Source organism: Aspergillus piperis, assembly GCF_003184755.1.
Source record: "Aspergillus piperis CBS 112811 unplaced genomic scaffold BO85scaffold_7, whole genome shotgun sequence".
NCBI lineage: Eukaryota > Fungi > Ascomycota > Eurotiomycetes > Eurotiales > Aspergillaceae > Aspergillus > Aspergillus piperis.
In genome coordinates this window covers 639,284-653,517 of record NW_020291597.1, presented here as the reverse complement: position 1 = coordinate 653,517, position 14,234 = coordinate 639,284, and the positions used below count along the sequence as shown (strand labels likewise).

General features: G+C 51.7%; 6 protein-coding genes across 6 annotated transcripts; 5 read left to right on the top strand and 1 right to left on the bottom strand.

Annotated features, from left to right (window-relative positions):
• The first annotated feature begins 1,858 nt into the window (after nt 1–1,858).
• Nucleotides 1,859–2,747, top strand: BO85DRAFT_448531 (uncharacterized protein). Its single transcript, XM_025659956.1, has 4 exons — nt 1,859–2,279; nt 2,340–2,410; nt 2,474–2,560; nt 2,610–2,747. Exons 1-4 carry the CDS (start codon nt 2,265–2,267, stop codon nt 2,698–2,700), a joined length of 264 nt encoding a protein of 87 aa, XP_025516415.1. The 5' UTR covers nt 1,859–2,264; the 3' UTR covers nt 2,701–2,747.
• A 202-nt stretch (nt 2,748–2,949) lies between these two features.
• On the top strand, nt 2,950–5,045 carry BO85DRAFT_419201 (C6 zinc finger domain protein). The gene has a single exon (XM_025657849.1). It carries the CDS (start codon nt 2,973–2,975, stop codon nt 5,031–5,033), a length of 2,061 nt encoding a protein of 686 aa, XP_025516414.1. The 5' UTR covers nt 2,950–2,972; the 3' UTR covers nt 5,034–5,045.
• Nucleotides 5,046–5,168: 123 nt separating this feature from the next.
• BO85DRAFT_370480 (aldo-keto reductase) lies at nt 5,169–6,258 on the bottom strand (the record flags this gene model as incomplete). Its single annotated transcript, XM_025655962.1, has 2 exons — nt 5,169–6,028; nt 6,081–6,258. The coding sequence occupies 2 exons, from the start codon at nt 6,256–6,258 to the stop codon at nt 5,169–5,171; spliced, it is 1,038 nt and encodes a 345-aa protein (XP_025516413.1).
• Nucleotides 6,259–6,789: 531 nt separating this feature from the next.
• BO85DRAFT_275902 (glutamate decarboxylase) lies at nt 6,790–8,923 on the top strand. The gene is made up of 5 exons (XM_025655144.1): nt 6,790–7,206; nt 7,262–7,289; nt 7,342–7,977; nt 8,038–8,576; nt 8,643–8,923. The coding sequence occupies exons 1-5, from the start codon at nt 6,986–6,988 to the stop codon at nt 8,746–8,748; spliced, it is 1,530 nt and encodes a 509-aa protein (XP_025516412.1). The 5' UTR covers nt 6,790–6,985; the 3' UTR covers nt 8,749–8,923.
• A 1,448-nt stretch (nt 8,924–10,371) lies between these two features.
• Nucleotides 10,372–11,912, top strand: BO85DRAFT_458699 (glycoside hydrolase family 71 protein; the record flags this gene model as incomplete). Its single annotated transcript, XM_025661600.1, has 2 exons — nt 10,372–10,455; nt 10,515–11,912. 2 exons carry the CDS (start codon nt 10,372–10,374, stop codon nt 11,910–11,912), a joined length of 1,482 nt encoding a protein of 493 aa, XP_025516411.1.
• A 1,495-nt stretch (nt 11,913–13,407) lies between these two features.
• On the top strand, nt 13,408–14,231 carry BO85DRAFT_477165 (uncharacterized protein; the record flags this gene model as incomplete). The annotated part of the gene is made up of 2 exons (XM_025662822.1): nt 13,408–13,980; nt 14,211–14,231. The coding sequence occupies 2 exons, from the start codon at nt 13,408–13,410 to the stop codon at nt 14,229–14,231; spliced, it is 594 nt and encodes a 197-aa protein (XP_025516410.1).
• Between the last annotated feature and the right edge of the window lie 3 nt (nt 14,232–14,234).

The window sequence follows — 14,234 nt, the reverse complement described above, 5'->3', positions numbered from 1 at the left end:
GCCGGGGGATGATGACTTCGTTTGCTTTACTCCATCGGTCACCTTTGGGGTCAGCCGAAGTTTTGCCGGTGGAGGGAAAGAAAATAACGCTCAGGCAGTTAATGGTGCCACTCGTGGTGATGAGGATCCTCTCATTCTCTACCCCGTGGGATCTAGTAGCCCCAGTTGTCGGAGGAACCCCGTGGGTAATGACGTAGGGTGAATGCATTCTGTCGGTCGGGAATGAGGATGACCGACGAGTCGGGTAGCCTGGCATGACTCTCCAATACAAATTATGCCTCTCGATCTCACCGGCTTGTCTTTGGATGCCAATGCGGTCCGACCCCGCTAGGGCTTGGCAGGCACCCCCACGATGAGCCCGGCAAATACCCGTCTGCTGTTCCGAAGAATCCGAAAGGGATCATGGTTAGGAAGGTTCCCGTGAGAATGGAAGAATCTACGTGAGGAATGCAAAGGAGGTAGATGAGCAGTGTGTAGTAAAACTGGTGCTGTCAACCCCAGGTTTTACATCCCCAAAGTCACGTGGGAATATGCATGATGCACGAGATTTGATTTGGGGGAAAAGTCGGGGGTGAAGATGAGGGGAAAGAAAACCCTGCCCCAAGTCCCCAACAGACAGTGCGTCATCATCCTAGAGTATTAGTAATCCTTTACTAAAGACTACAGATAAAATCTCTCTAGTAGTTAGTAGTGAGCTAGAAATGCAAGGAAGAGGAGTCGGAATGCAGTCCGAAGTTGGCCTTGATTCCCGATAAGGAAGGCAGAATGGCAAAGGCCCGAGGTTTCCCCGGTGACTCTTCGGCCTGCCTTCACAAAATACTAAGCAGGGACAGCCCTGTGGTCACTGGTCAGACATGCCGGGAGTCGGGAATTCTGGGAGAACATACCAAGTAGGTATGCCGAATGCTTGTGCTTGGGGCTTTCACTATGGGGCCGACGGAGGGAAAGAGGCTTGGCGATTGGGTCTCCGGCATCTTAATATGGGCTTGATAATCATTAACCTACAAGATTCTCCAGTCAAGATGGCCTTACTATTGGCTTCCTCACGCATCCACCTCCCACCTCTTACTTCCCAGCAACCCGCAAAGGCGTGATGAATGGAGTCGAATGGAGGATTCCGTGGGGTCGGCGCTAACAAATGCATGGGAAGTTGGGAACAAACAATAGCCGGACAGGCAATTATCCGCTGTTCCCTGGCCTCGTCGGAATAGAATGACAGAGCCACCGGTTCTACGAGAATCCAATTCCGGCGCATGCATGAGAAACATTTCTTCGTTCGGATCACCAGCGGGAGCCGGGCCGGATACAATAAAAATGCGCCCGCCTTGGCTGAGGGCAAAGTCAGTGGAACCATCTGTAAGCTGTCTTGGTTTCAGCTAAGTTTACATAGCATATTTGACCCATAGTCCGTAGCGCAGTGATGCGTCGATATACAGATTTTAGGGTGCCACTATTTGTCGCGCCTGCCGCAAACAGCAGCGATCTATTCAGAACACGCATGGTTTCCCCACTGCCTACAATCATGCTTTGTTTTTCTTCATGATCTGCCCTGATTCTTTGGGTATGGAAACTGGAGCTGCCGACCGTAGGATGGCGATGAAAAGCCATTCATGCGATCGGCTCTTTCAAGTCTGGATATGAACGGACCACTGCAGGGAGCCGATACAAAAACGGATTTTCCGGCTACCTTATACCACAGCTTTCTAACTCACTGTAGCTTATGCAGCGTTAGCTTTTTTGTCCACCCGAGTGGTCTTGTGACCCTTTGCTCTGTGGCGAGACTCGTGCAGGAGGCATCATCTATGAAAGTAACTTCCTCACTGCATCCACTGCGGATACACTCTAAGAACGGAGTAATCTCTGAATGAGTCTCCACAGCTAAATGCGTCGAAAGTCAACAGAGGAGATAAGAGAGGCACTGCCTGTCATTTCCGCGATCTTCCATTCATTTGGCATTGTCACAACTTACCGGGCGACTCCCACCCATGGGTCATCAAACTCTACCACCGCCATCCTGGTCATGGACACACCCAGCAGAGTTCATGAGGTATCAATGACCTCACGTCTACACGCCAAGAGCCAGTCAATTCCCAAGAGAAGCGATTATCAAGGAAGCCAGGTAATACCGGACCAAGTCTAGGACGCGTTCTCGACGTCGAAGGCCCAAAGCAATGAAATATAAGAGCAAAGAGCTATCCAGACAGTCGAAACCCCCAAACTGTAACGCATATTTTTGATCAACTATTAGTATCTCTTGCGCCAAGATGACTAAAGGTCTGGTGAGTAGGATGGTCTTTGTTGTGGCACAGATTCATGCTAATAAGAATGGGGCACTGGAGACCTTCGATATCCGCTACGACAACGAGCTCGCCCATCAATACTACGGGGAAGGGGACCAGCTCACTCAAAAGTAAGATGAAGATTACAGTGGTTCGATTGGCCGGCCAAAGCAGAGCTAACTATGGCCCTATAGGCTCCAAGACGTCTATAAGGACAAAAACCTGGAGTTCCCCCAACATTTCGATTCCACACTGACCACCCCACCGATCCACTTCATGACGTGCGTCACATCACGCTTTTTCTTGCTGAAGTATAGCTAACGGTAGCAGGGTCGAGGCGCCTGACGATGTAGATGTGGACGGACTGAGGGATGTGCATGTCCCTCCAGGCTTGAATGTCGAGATTCTCGACTTCGATTGAAATTTCTAGTAAATAGTTTGGAGGACAAAGAAATTGGAAGCACTGCAATGACGTAGCATTCAAAAGAATCAAATCTGTACAGATAGGGAATAGAGAACTCCAGTAGTCTTTTTGGGTGTCGGCTTCAATCTGGGATTTTCAGCTTAGCGCCGGTGATCGGGCCGATCGAATGGCAACAATTTCCCCCGCCATTTCTGACAGACGCTTCAAGTTCCTCCCCTATCTATTATTGCATCAACCCATCCCAGGGGACCATTTCCTCATTCCCAGAGATGCCTCCCGCCTCAACGCCGACATCGGGGCCTTCGCCCCCGATATCCAAGCGACGTAAAACACGCAAGGGCACCTTCTCGTGCTGGGAGTGCAAGCATCGAAAGCGACGCTGCGAGTTCGAGCCCCTGAAGGGCTCCACTTGTCTTTATTGCCAGTCGCGAGGCATTCCCTGCATCAGCCAGGAACATGTCGATCCACGAAGCCGCAGTAGCGCCTCCCAACTATCGGAGCGGATTTGCCACGTTGAATCCTTGGTTGACCAGTTGATTCGGCAGCGTGACAGCTGTCAACCTCAGGTCCAGCCACCGGCTCAGTCTCGCGACCGAGCGAGTTCCCCCCGGCCGAAAGAAGCCTTGATACTATCGCCCTTTCAGCAGCTGTGCAAATCCCTCGCGGCTGTACTGCCTCATCCGAATACGGCCGCGCTCATTTTGACCAAGGGTCGATTCTTCAGTCTTCCTTTCCAGACTTGCCGGTCCCCAGTCCGAGATCAATCGGCTGTCTTCTCTGGTCTAGAACAGTCTGGAGATGTTTCCAGGCTACCATTGCCTACGTCCCATCCGATCCAATATGCTCAGAAACTCATAGAGCTCGCCCTCGGCTTACAGCAGCTGGATCTCACGTCATTTCCACGCCCACAACTGCAGCTGCAGCTAAATCATTCCACTGGCCACTCTTCTCGACGTTATCTCGATCTAGCAGCTCGCCACGTAACGTCGCAAGACACACTCGTAGATTCCCTTGATGGTCTTGATACTCTGTTACTGGAAGCCCGTTATTACATCAATACCGGGGAGCTGCATTCAGCTTGGCTGATCTTTCGCCGTGCTCTGAGCATTGCCCAACTGATCGGACTTCCTAGGAAAAGTGACGAAGCAGAGAGCCGCGCGGCATCGCTCTGGATTCAGCTCGTATATAATGATAGATTTCTGTCGCTAATGCTAGGTCTTTCATGTGAGGTGAAAGACATTGAGCTCCTGGATAGGGAGACGTTGAATAAATACTCACCTCTTAGAAAGCTATATCGCATCCATGCTGTCATCGCAGGTCGGATAATCGTCCGAAATGTGCATATGCAGCATTGCGATCAGCTATCTCAGAGCACATACGATCATTATGCAGTGACACGCGGCATAGATGATGAACTAAGAAAGGAAACCCGATCAGTGCCTATAGATTGCTGGAAAGTTCCCACACTAGAAAGTACGTTGTCGGATACCGACAAGATGGACAGAGTCTCTATGCTCATCACCCAAATGCACCAATATTACCTCGTGATCCTCCTTCACCAACCGTACTTGCTCCTGCAACTCAGGAATCATACAGAACTCAGCCGGTCAGCATTATCATGTATTCTACCCGAATATTCATACAGCATACAAGTGGTCGTCCCTGCAAGCCGTGAAGTCCTGAGTCGCTGTCTCGAATTCCAGAATATACGACCCATCCTTTCCTATCGTGGGCTTGAGCATAAAGCTTTCATCTCCGCAGTGACACTGCTCTTATCTCATATCTTGGGACACCGATCGGGATCTGAGAACGTCTTGGAACATCAACGCCCTCAAGACCTGGCCATGATACAACAGGCTATTGACACCTTAGCCGAAGTCTGCACAATGGATGGCCCAAATAGAGATTCTGCAATCAAGACAAGAAGTTGGTTAAGCAGACTACTAGATATTGAGGCGGAGGCAGCCGATGGCATCAATTACATTGCATGCATTGAACGGGACAATGTTGGCCCAGATGATGCTCTATGTCATACCTCCCACCAAGGCCTGAGGTTTCCCATTCCATACTTTGGAGTCATCTGCATGATTCCTGAGCCAGTCCCAGATTTGCAATCAGATGGCCAACTTTCGGAATCTGCACAGGCAATAGGACCAGACACTGCGCAACTTGGGCCATGCCTTGACTCACATGGACTTCCTTCGACCGTTACAGAATTGGACATTGGTCGTGGCCTACATTCCCAACTTGCCTTGTTGTCCGATGTTCAATCAGAGCTGCAGTCGCTGTTTGACTGGACAGGTGACCCGAACATCCTCTACGAAGACTAAGCCACATCGCTACGTTTAATAATCATCATGGACAAGAAGTGGAAATCGAACAACTGTATATACATTGTCTCCTAGCGCAGCATGGCAAGCTATCCATTCAGTATCTTCCACTAATACATAGCAAGAAAACCCCTTTCACAGTGGTGGGGTATCGGCAAAGTCAAAGCCAGTCAAGGCCTGAAAGCGCACACCCACAACACTTTGTGCGATCCGCCGAATTGATTGTTCTTCTTCCTCCGACAACTGGAAAGACAGACTAGCCAAGTTCTCCTCCAATCGATGAATTTTGCTCGTTCCCGGAATGGCAAAGATGTCGTTACCCTGGGTGAACAGCCACGCCAGCGCCAGCTGTGCCGTGGTCATACCCTTTCCTTTCGCGATCTCCGCCAGCTGGTCCACCACAGCAACATTCTTCTCGATATTCCCCTTCCTGAGCCAGGGAAGCACACCTCGGACATCTCCGGGCTTACTGACGTCCTCCCGCGACCGAATTGCCCCGCTAAGGAATCCGTTGCCGAGCGGGCTATACGCCACGATAGCCACACCGAGCTCGCGCGCAGTAAGCAGTAACTGCACCTTCGGGGACTCGATATCAGTGCAGAAGACGCTATACTCTACCTGTACACACGAGATGGGGTGCACAGCATGGGCCCGACGGAGCGAGTCGGCACTGCACTCGCTCAAGCCAATATATCTGATCTTCCCCTCTTGCTTGAGCGCAACCATGGCTTCGATGGTCTTCTCAATAGGAGTGACTTTGTCCAGGCGATGGACGTAGTACAGGTCCACATATGGCAATCCGAGGCGCTTCAATGACGTCTCAATCGCAGTCCGACAGTACTCGGGACTGGAATCCATCCAATTCTTCAAGCCGTCTTTAGCATTCGGATTGGTGCAGATGCCGAACTTGGTGGCCAGGAAAACATCCTTCCGTTTATCAGGGTTCTGAGCGAACCATTTGCCCAGAACGGTTTCGGAATCGTCATATTTATCCGCTATGGCTGTCAGAGTCTGCGTGCTTTATTAAATCTTTGAATGGGTACATACCGGTATCCCAAAATGTCTCACCCCTCTGGTATGCCTCGTCCAGGAACTTCAGATGCTCAGCTTCTGGGAGAGGTTGACCATAAGTACCACTAGCACCCATGAGTCCAAGGCCGATTCGCGGAATGAGCGGGCCGTTTTTGCCCAGAGAGCGAGCAGGGAGTTGGTTGAAACCAGTCATTGCGCAGTAATGAGGGGATAACTAGCAGACTCTTATCTATTGGAGATGTCAGGCCTAACAACATGTCAATTCAGCTCTTTTATGCCTTTATAATGCCGGACTTTGCGGCGGAATTGACTGCCTCCCACGGTGACATACTACGTCCTTGATGCCTGAGGCCGAAATCCTCAACGGTTCCGCCGCTTAATTCCGCCGCTAACTCCGCCGTCGCCGATCGCCATCGCCGATCGCCATCAACGCGATGCCTTGTTTTGTTGCAGCTCACAGCTGGACAGTCGGCCAGAAGGCCATCACTGCCTTCGCATAGCCACAAGCTCTTTGTGGGTTTGAGCATATGTCATTATGGAAAATGGTATAAGGTCTACTTTCACGTGTCGTCTTTTCCGAACAGCTCTCATCTTTGGCCTGGCTTTCCCGAGCCCAGACATCTACGGAGTACGACCGATACTAGACCAGGAGAGCAGGGCCACTGTTGTCTAACGTTCTCCTAGTCCAGGCGCCTCTCCTTAGGTTGTACCTAGGATACACTGCGCCTGAGACAGCCGGGGGTTCCGGATACGGATGTGGTGAGGTCATCCCGGACACAGAGTTTCAGTGTAACCACCGTCCCTCATATAAGTCGACGGCCACGTCGCCCTCATTTTGGGGCAGGATGGGCCGTCCCAATAATAGCAACATTCAATCCAACTTCGTTCTTGATAGTGTCAATCCTTAAGACGCAGTCAGAATGGTCCACCTGTCGACCGTCCGTAAAGAGTCCCACGCCCATCAGCGTCAGCGCGAAGAACGCGATGCGCAGGCAGCCGCAGTGTCACCTTACGTGTACGGGACGCGCTATGCAGTCGAAGAGCTTCCCGAGCATAGCATGTCGGAGCATGAAATGCCAGCCCCGGTGGCATATCGCATGATCAAAGATGAGTTGAGTTTGGATGGGAATCCCCTGCTCAAGTAATACTTCGCTTCTTTTTGAACTCTTCGAACTGTCGATAGTAACATGTTCCAGTTTAGCCAGCTTTGTCACTACCTATATGGTAAGATGATCATTGGGTAGCAAGTACAATGCTCTCGCTAACTCTATCCCAGGAAGATGAGGTGCAGCAGCTCATGTCTGACGCCATGAGCAAGAACTTCATCGACTACGAACAGTATCCACAGACTGCACATATCCAGAACCGCTGTGTCAATATGATCGCCGGTCTGTTCCATGCACCTAGCCTCAATGACCCAAGCAACGAGCAAGACGCCATCGGCACGTCGACGGTCGGATCCTCAGAAGCGATCATGCTGGCCATGCTGGCCATGAAGAAGCGCTGGCAGAACAAGCGGAAGGAAGCTGGGAAGGACTGGTCGCGCCCGAACATTATCATGAACAGTGCAGTACAAGTGTGCTGGGAGAAAGCCGCGCGGTATTTCGAGGTCGAGGAGAGATATGTCTATTGCACGGAGACCCGCTATGTTATTGACCCCAAGGAGGCGGTGGATCTGGTGGACGAAAACACGGTGGGAATCTGTGCCATTCTAGGGACAACGTACACAGGGCAGTATGAGGATGTCAAGGCAATCAATGACCTGTTGATTGCGAAGAACATCGACTGCCCAATACATGTGGATGCGGCTAGCGGCGGGTTTGTGGTGCCCTTTGTGAAACCAGAGCTGGAGTGGGACTTTCGCCTGGAAAAAGTCATCTCCATAAATGTCTCAGGGCACAAATACGGACTGGTGAGATACATCACAAACTAATACACCTCGCCGAATGCGGACTCAGACTGATCGTGACAGGTCTATCCTGGCGTTGGTTGGGTTTTCTGGCGCGCCCCCGAATACCTTCCCAAAGAGCTCATTTTCAATATCAATTATCTGGGCGCCGAGCAGGCCAGCTTCACGCTGAACTTTTCCAAAGGCGCCCCCCACGTCATCGGGCAATACTACCAACTGATCCGGCTAGGGAAGCATGGCTTCCGATCGATCATGACCAACCTCACGCAGACTGCCGACCATCTAGCAGCGGAATTGGAGAAACTCGGCTTTATTATCATGAGTGACGGTGGAGGTCGGGGTCTTCCTCTGGTTGCATTCCGATTGCCCGAGCAAGAGGGCCGGCTGTACGACGAATTCGCCCTGGCCCATGTGCTGCGTCGCCGCGGATGGGTGATTCCGGCGTATACCATGGCGCCGAAGTGTAATCAATTGAGGATGATGCGGATCGTGCTGCGTGAGGATTTTAGCTTGCACCGGTGTAACCTGCTCGTGGAGGACATCCGACTGGGCTTGAAGACGCTAGAGGATATGGATGAGACCATGATCAAGCGGTACAGCACGTAAGTCATTTTTCCTTTTCTATCTCTGCCTCTGAAGGCGACCGGGCATAAATTGACACCCAGCAGATACATCCAGACACATGCTACACGCGGACCACAAGGTCATCCGGTGTATGGAAACGAGCAGCATTCGCTTCAGGGGAAGTCGGGAAAAACACATGCGGTCTGTTGAACCGGTCATTTGTGCGCGGTGTAGTAGTTACTTTACCACTACTGTGTTTGTCAGTCTACCTGTGATACGTCAGCTTCCCCCCAAAACCTTCGCCAGCCATCATCCTTGGTTTTCTTAGTATTAGTAGCTATTCTGTGAAATCTATCAGTGCCAAGTCATCCTCAACAGACGTATCTCTTAGTCCGGGAGGCTGTCAGCGGTAAGCGAGCTTGAATCAAGGAAAAGTAAGGTGCATTCGACTGGCAAAGGCCGCAGCAATCGCCAGCACGTCCAACGAGCTCGTGCCCGGGTGCGTCAATGCAGCTGTCTTTTCCGGCTGCAACGAACCCCTCCCTCCCTTACGTAGAGTCTATTTGGCTGCATGCTGCGAGCGACCATTTGCCAGTATTGATAGGCCGCGTAGTGGGCTCCACGCCCTCGCAGGACCGGACGCCTTCGGTGCATGAACCCACCAGTCGAGCTCCACCGATAAAAGTAAACTCCGGTGAACGGCTGCAATGTAATAACAGCTTGTACAGTAGATTAGTGCACAAAAACGTTGGACTTTGTTGGATATGATCCAGAAGGAAGAAAAAAAAAACTTCACTTGTGGCCCTCAATGAGGTCAATCCTGACACACTTTGCATCCCCGGTGGCGCGGCGCCGAGCGATCTCCGGGTCATCAACAACGTTGGACCTTGCAACGTTCGAAACAGTTCCCCGATCTCGGTCACTCGCTGAAGATAATCGGGGACCACTGGCTAGAACCAGGGCGAACCAAATTCCGAAAGTCTGGTTGATAGACGACCTGTCATGTTCATAGAGAGACATAGTTCGCATTCACCGCGTCGCGCGCGACCCCTTTAGGGTTTTGAGTTCCGCGAAGTCGCTCAGACACACCGCAAGCAGCTGATGAATCACATCCGAGACAATCAATAGTCGGATTGACAATGCAGTAGTCAGAGTCTGACTATCAATAATCAACAGCCACTACGGTCCGTGGCCCTGTCAATCCGGGGTGTTTTTTCCCACTACCACCCCCTTCCTTCAGGTCTACTTACCAAGCAAGCAGCTACACGCTGGCTGACAGACAACAAGCTTCATCCTCACCCAACTATCGTATGCCTCTGTTCCTTGCACAAATTCAAACCTCGCTTACTCGTACTCGAGTTTTTCCCTCTCTTACGAGAAAACATTGAACTCTGTTTTGTTGCGCATCTGATCTAAGCATTGAAGCCTAATCCTCCGAGCCTCTTGTGACTTTGACCGCTACGAGATGAGCCTACGCAATGGAGTCCACTCGGAACGATAATTCCCTCCTAGTCCTTCTTTCCCTCCCCTCTGCTAGTCTGCATCCTCTGTCTGCCTCTGTTTTGACAACTGTGTTCACGCACTGCATGCTGCGCCCTCACTAGGCTACTGCTTTTCTCAGTTACAGTTCACATAGCTCAATTTTATCTCCTGACTATCACAATGCATTGAAGTAAAAGTTCCGGGGCAGCTCACATACGTACTGTACCAACTCTACCTTACTACTTATGTATCGCTCGTTCCCACTTCCTCGGCCATGAATTAGGTCGCAGGTAGAGAAAAGAAGGAAAGGACTCCGTACACCCGTCCAAACCAGCCAGCCAGCCCGCCAGTATGGCCAACATCATCTGGCTCGCCCTCGTCCTCGTGGCGTTGAGCGTCCACGTCCAAGCCAAAGACGTCTTCGCGCATTTCATCGTCCGTTTTCCCCCATCACCTTATTACTACCAAACTCCACTCACTAACTCTCCTCTCAGCTCGCCAACGCCGAAAACTTCACCCAAACGCACTGGACACGCGACATCACCGCCGCCAAAGATGCTCAAATCGACGCCTTCGCCTTGAACACCGGCTATGGTGCCGCCAACACCGACCAGCTCCTAACAGACGCCTTCACCGTCGCAGCAAAACATGACTTCAAGCTTTTCCTGTCCCTCGACTACTCCGGCGACGGCCATTGGCCTCCCGACCAAGTCCTGAAAGTTTTGCAAGGCTACGCCAATCACACGGCCTACTACCGCGTCGATAACCAACATTCATTGGTCTCCACCTTCGAGGGTTACGAAGCCCTGGCCGATTGGTCCACCATCAAAAAAAAGGTACCCAATATCTATTTCATGCCCGAATGGTCCGTCCGAACTCCCGAGCAACTAGCAAGCGAAGACGTCGTAGACGGGTTACTTTCATGGAGCGCATGGCCGTACGGGACGGCGCAGATGAACACGTCCACAGACGAAGAGTACATATCCGCTCTGAAACCCAAGGGCAAGCCGTACATCATGCCCGTCAGCCCGTGGTTCTACACCGACATGGTACGGTACCACAAGAACTGGGTATGGCAGGGCGACGGCCTGTGGCATACGCGGTGGAAGCAGGTTCTCGACTTACAGCCGCAATATGTGGAGATTCTTACGTGGAACGACTTCGGCGAGTCGCATTACATCGGCCCGCTGCACGAGAACGAGCTAGGGATATTTTCGTTTGGGGAGGCGCCGTTTAACTACGCGTCCGGGATGGTGCATGATGCGTGGCGGATGTTTCTTCCGTACATTGTGGGTGAATACAAGAATGGGAGTGGGAAGGGGGTGATTGAGAAGGAAGGGGTGGTGGTTTGGTATAGGGTTACGCCGGCGTGGGCATGCAAGGCCGGCTTAACTACGGGTAATTCGGTCACGCAGGGCCAGCAGACCGTGCCGCCGGGGCAGGTTTTGAAGGATGAAGTGTTTTTCCAGGCGTTGTTGGAGGATACCGCGGAAGTGGAAGTGAGTATCGGTGGTGGGGAAAATAAGTCCGTGGACTGGTTGGATACGCCGAGTGGTGGGAGTGGTGGTGGTGGGAGGGGATTGTATTTTGGGAGTGTGCCGATGGATAATCGCACGGGTGAGGTTGTGGTTACGTTGAGTAGGGATGGGAAGTTTGTGGCGCAGATGATTGGAGAGAAGATTACGACGCAGTGTCCGGATAAGTTGACGAACTGGAATGCGTGGGTGGGCACGGCGATGTCGAATGTCTCGAATGCTAGTACGTCGCGTGCATCGTTGTCGGAGGAGAATGGTGCGGCTGGTGTGAGGATTGGAGGAGGACGTGGGATGGCCATGCGGATGGGGGTGTTGTGGACAATCGTGATGGTGGGTATGGGTGGAGTTTTGCTTTAGATCTCTTTTCCGTTTTAGAGTCTCGATCGATCTTCATATCTCGATATACTGGTAATAATATCTAATATCTTGGACTATTTCTCGATTTTTGGTGGATCATGTCGTTCTGCACGGAGAGTTTCCGAGAGCCCTATGTGATTGCTTGTAGGTGTGATCTGCGCAAGATTAGGGCTGCCGGAGTAAACCGATCGAATGGGTCTGCGGCTCTGAGGTGGATGAGGGAGCCTTGATTCAGAACAGAGAGCGATTACCGCAAGTGGAAGAATAGAGAGTTGAGCTTGACTCGGTCACATAGGCGTTTCGGCGTCGCCGAAGGACGTGCACGGGCTGGTGGGAACAAAGGGGCTTGGTTCTTGATGCTGATGGGTGGATTTTGGGGATTTTGCCGTCGGGGGGGAATTAGATAATCTATACACCCCCCGGTCCCTGCTGGGCCATGTGGGATGTAAAGGTGATCGTCGCTGGTCATGACTATACTATACTCAATAGAGTCTGGTGTTGATATCAGTTTGGAGATATGAGCCTCATGTTGGAGAAAATGGTGATCCTAGTTCTTAGACCATGCTGCAGATTACGATGATCTGGGGTATTCACTTATCCACTTGATCGAGATTCTGGACAGAGGCCTGGACCGTTGCTAGATCGAGTGCACCTTTGGTGATGTCCTATGGCATGTCGTCCGTCTATGACAAGCATATTCGCCCTGGATACGAGCATATTTGTCAAAACATATCAGGATAGGTTACGACCCTTAGAGATGTAGGATATACCATATGACAGTCGGAGCAGCAACATCTAGTCTCTACTTTGACCTGCCCTATTGGGGCAGAAGACACAGGACAGCAGGTTATCCCAATAGCACAGGAGTATTAGGCTTTACTCGGTCTTTGTCGAAAACCCAATTGTCCAATGCCTAAAGAGACTTCAGCATTTCCGACCCCAGTCTCACGAGGCAGTGCCCGAACTCGACCCATCAGCGGCCGGTATTTCAAGTCAATGACGCAAAGACCAAACTCTGCTCGCCACCGGCCGGCGACACCGGTGTCCTAGCTTTTCCACGTCTGGGGTTCGGCCGGTGCCCAGCAAGAGTCGGCGCTGGCTAGACGCACCTTATTGTATTGATTGCACTTTGACAGCTCTTGGGACCTTATCAGGCTATTCTTCACGGCCGATGAGTGGGCCTTCGGACTCGGCCGCCAGTGGCAATGGCCTAGACTCCACCAGCCCTGCGCAAAGTATGCAAGTGCGAGCTATCTTCAGAACTCAGGAGTTGCTGGTCCAGGGGAGAAGTATAAAAATTGCCCTGATTCCTGCCCCTGACCTGGAAGTCAGATTACAAGCAGAATAATCAGATTCGCACTTCACATCAATATCCTAAATGCAATAACACGACGACTACGAGATACCATCACTACCTCCTAGTGCCATTATCCCCAGCACTCCCTCTACAATAATTACCTCTTCGACACTTATTTCTTTCACAGCGTCAAACACAATGGCCGGTATCGAACTTCCTCCTCACCTGATGCGTCAGGCCACCCGCACCAACAGCCGCATTCCTCCCATGGCTCGTCGCTCCGTCTCTCCCTTCCCCACTCGCATGGCCGCTCTCTCCCGCGACAAGCTTCAAAAGGAAGCCTCTACAAAGAACCCCGATCTGCGCCGATGCCTTGCTCACCACACTCTCCTCAACCGCTCCATTGAAGCCGCCCAGCAAGACGTGCGTCGGCGCATGGCATCCTTCCACCTTGATGAAGAAGACGATGATGACTTCACCACCTCCTACCACTCTACACCCAATGAGGCTACGGCTGTGCCTCTCATCCGGGTCCAGATCACCAATGCTGTGCGGGCTATGGTGAAGCGTCGTGCCGCAGATAGCCAGCAGAACGACCAGCTGAATGGGTTGACGCGGGTGTCGGCGAATGCAGACAAGGCGGTGAACAACAACAGCAGCAGCAGCAGCAGCAGCAGCAGCAGTATGAAGAGTCTGAAGAGGGTCCCTCGTGTGGTCTTCGGTCGGCGTCGCTGGCCTTTGTATGGAGCGGGACCACTGCAGACTGGATTGGTTAGCTGACACGGCGATGGTTGCAGCATTCATAGTGTGGCTTCGTGACGGGCTGCGGCTGGACCTCGCCTTTGGCATCCCTGTTTTGTTCTTCATTCAGCGACATGTTCCTTCTACTGTATTACTTTATTATTTTTTCCTCATCCCTTGGACAGACAGGATGCCTTGTGTCACGTGCAACAGATATGATGGGTCTTGTATATAATAATTGTCTTTACACTACACTATAGGTGTTATACTATACTATTTAGAAT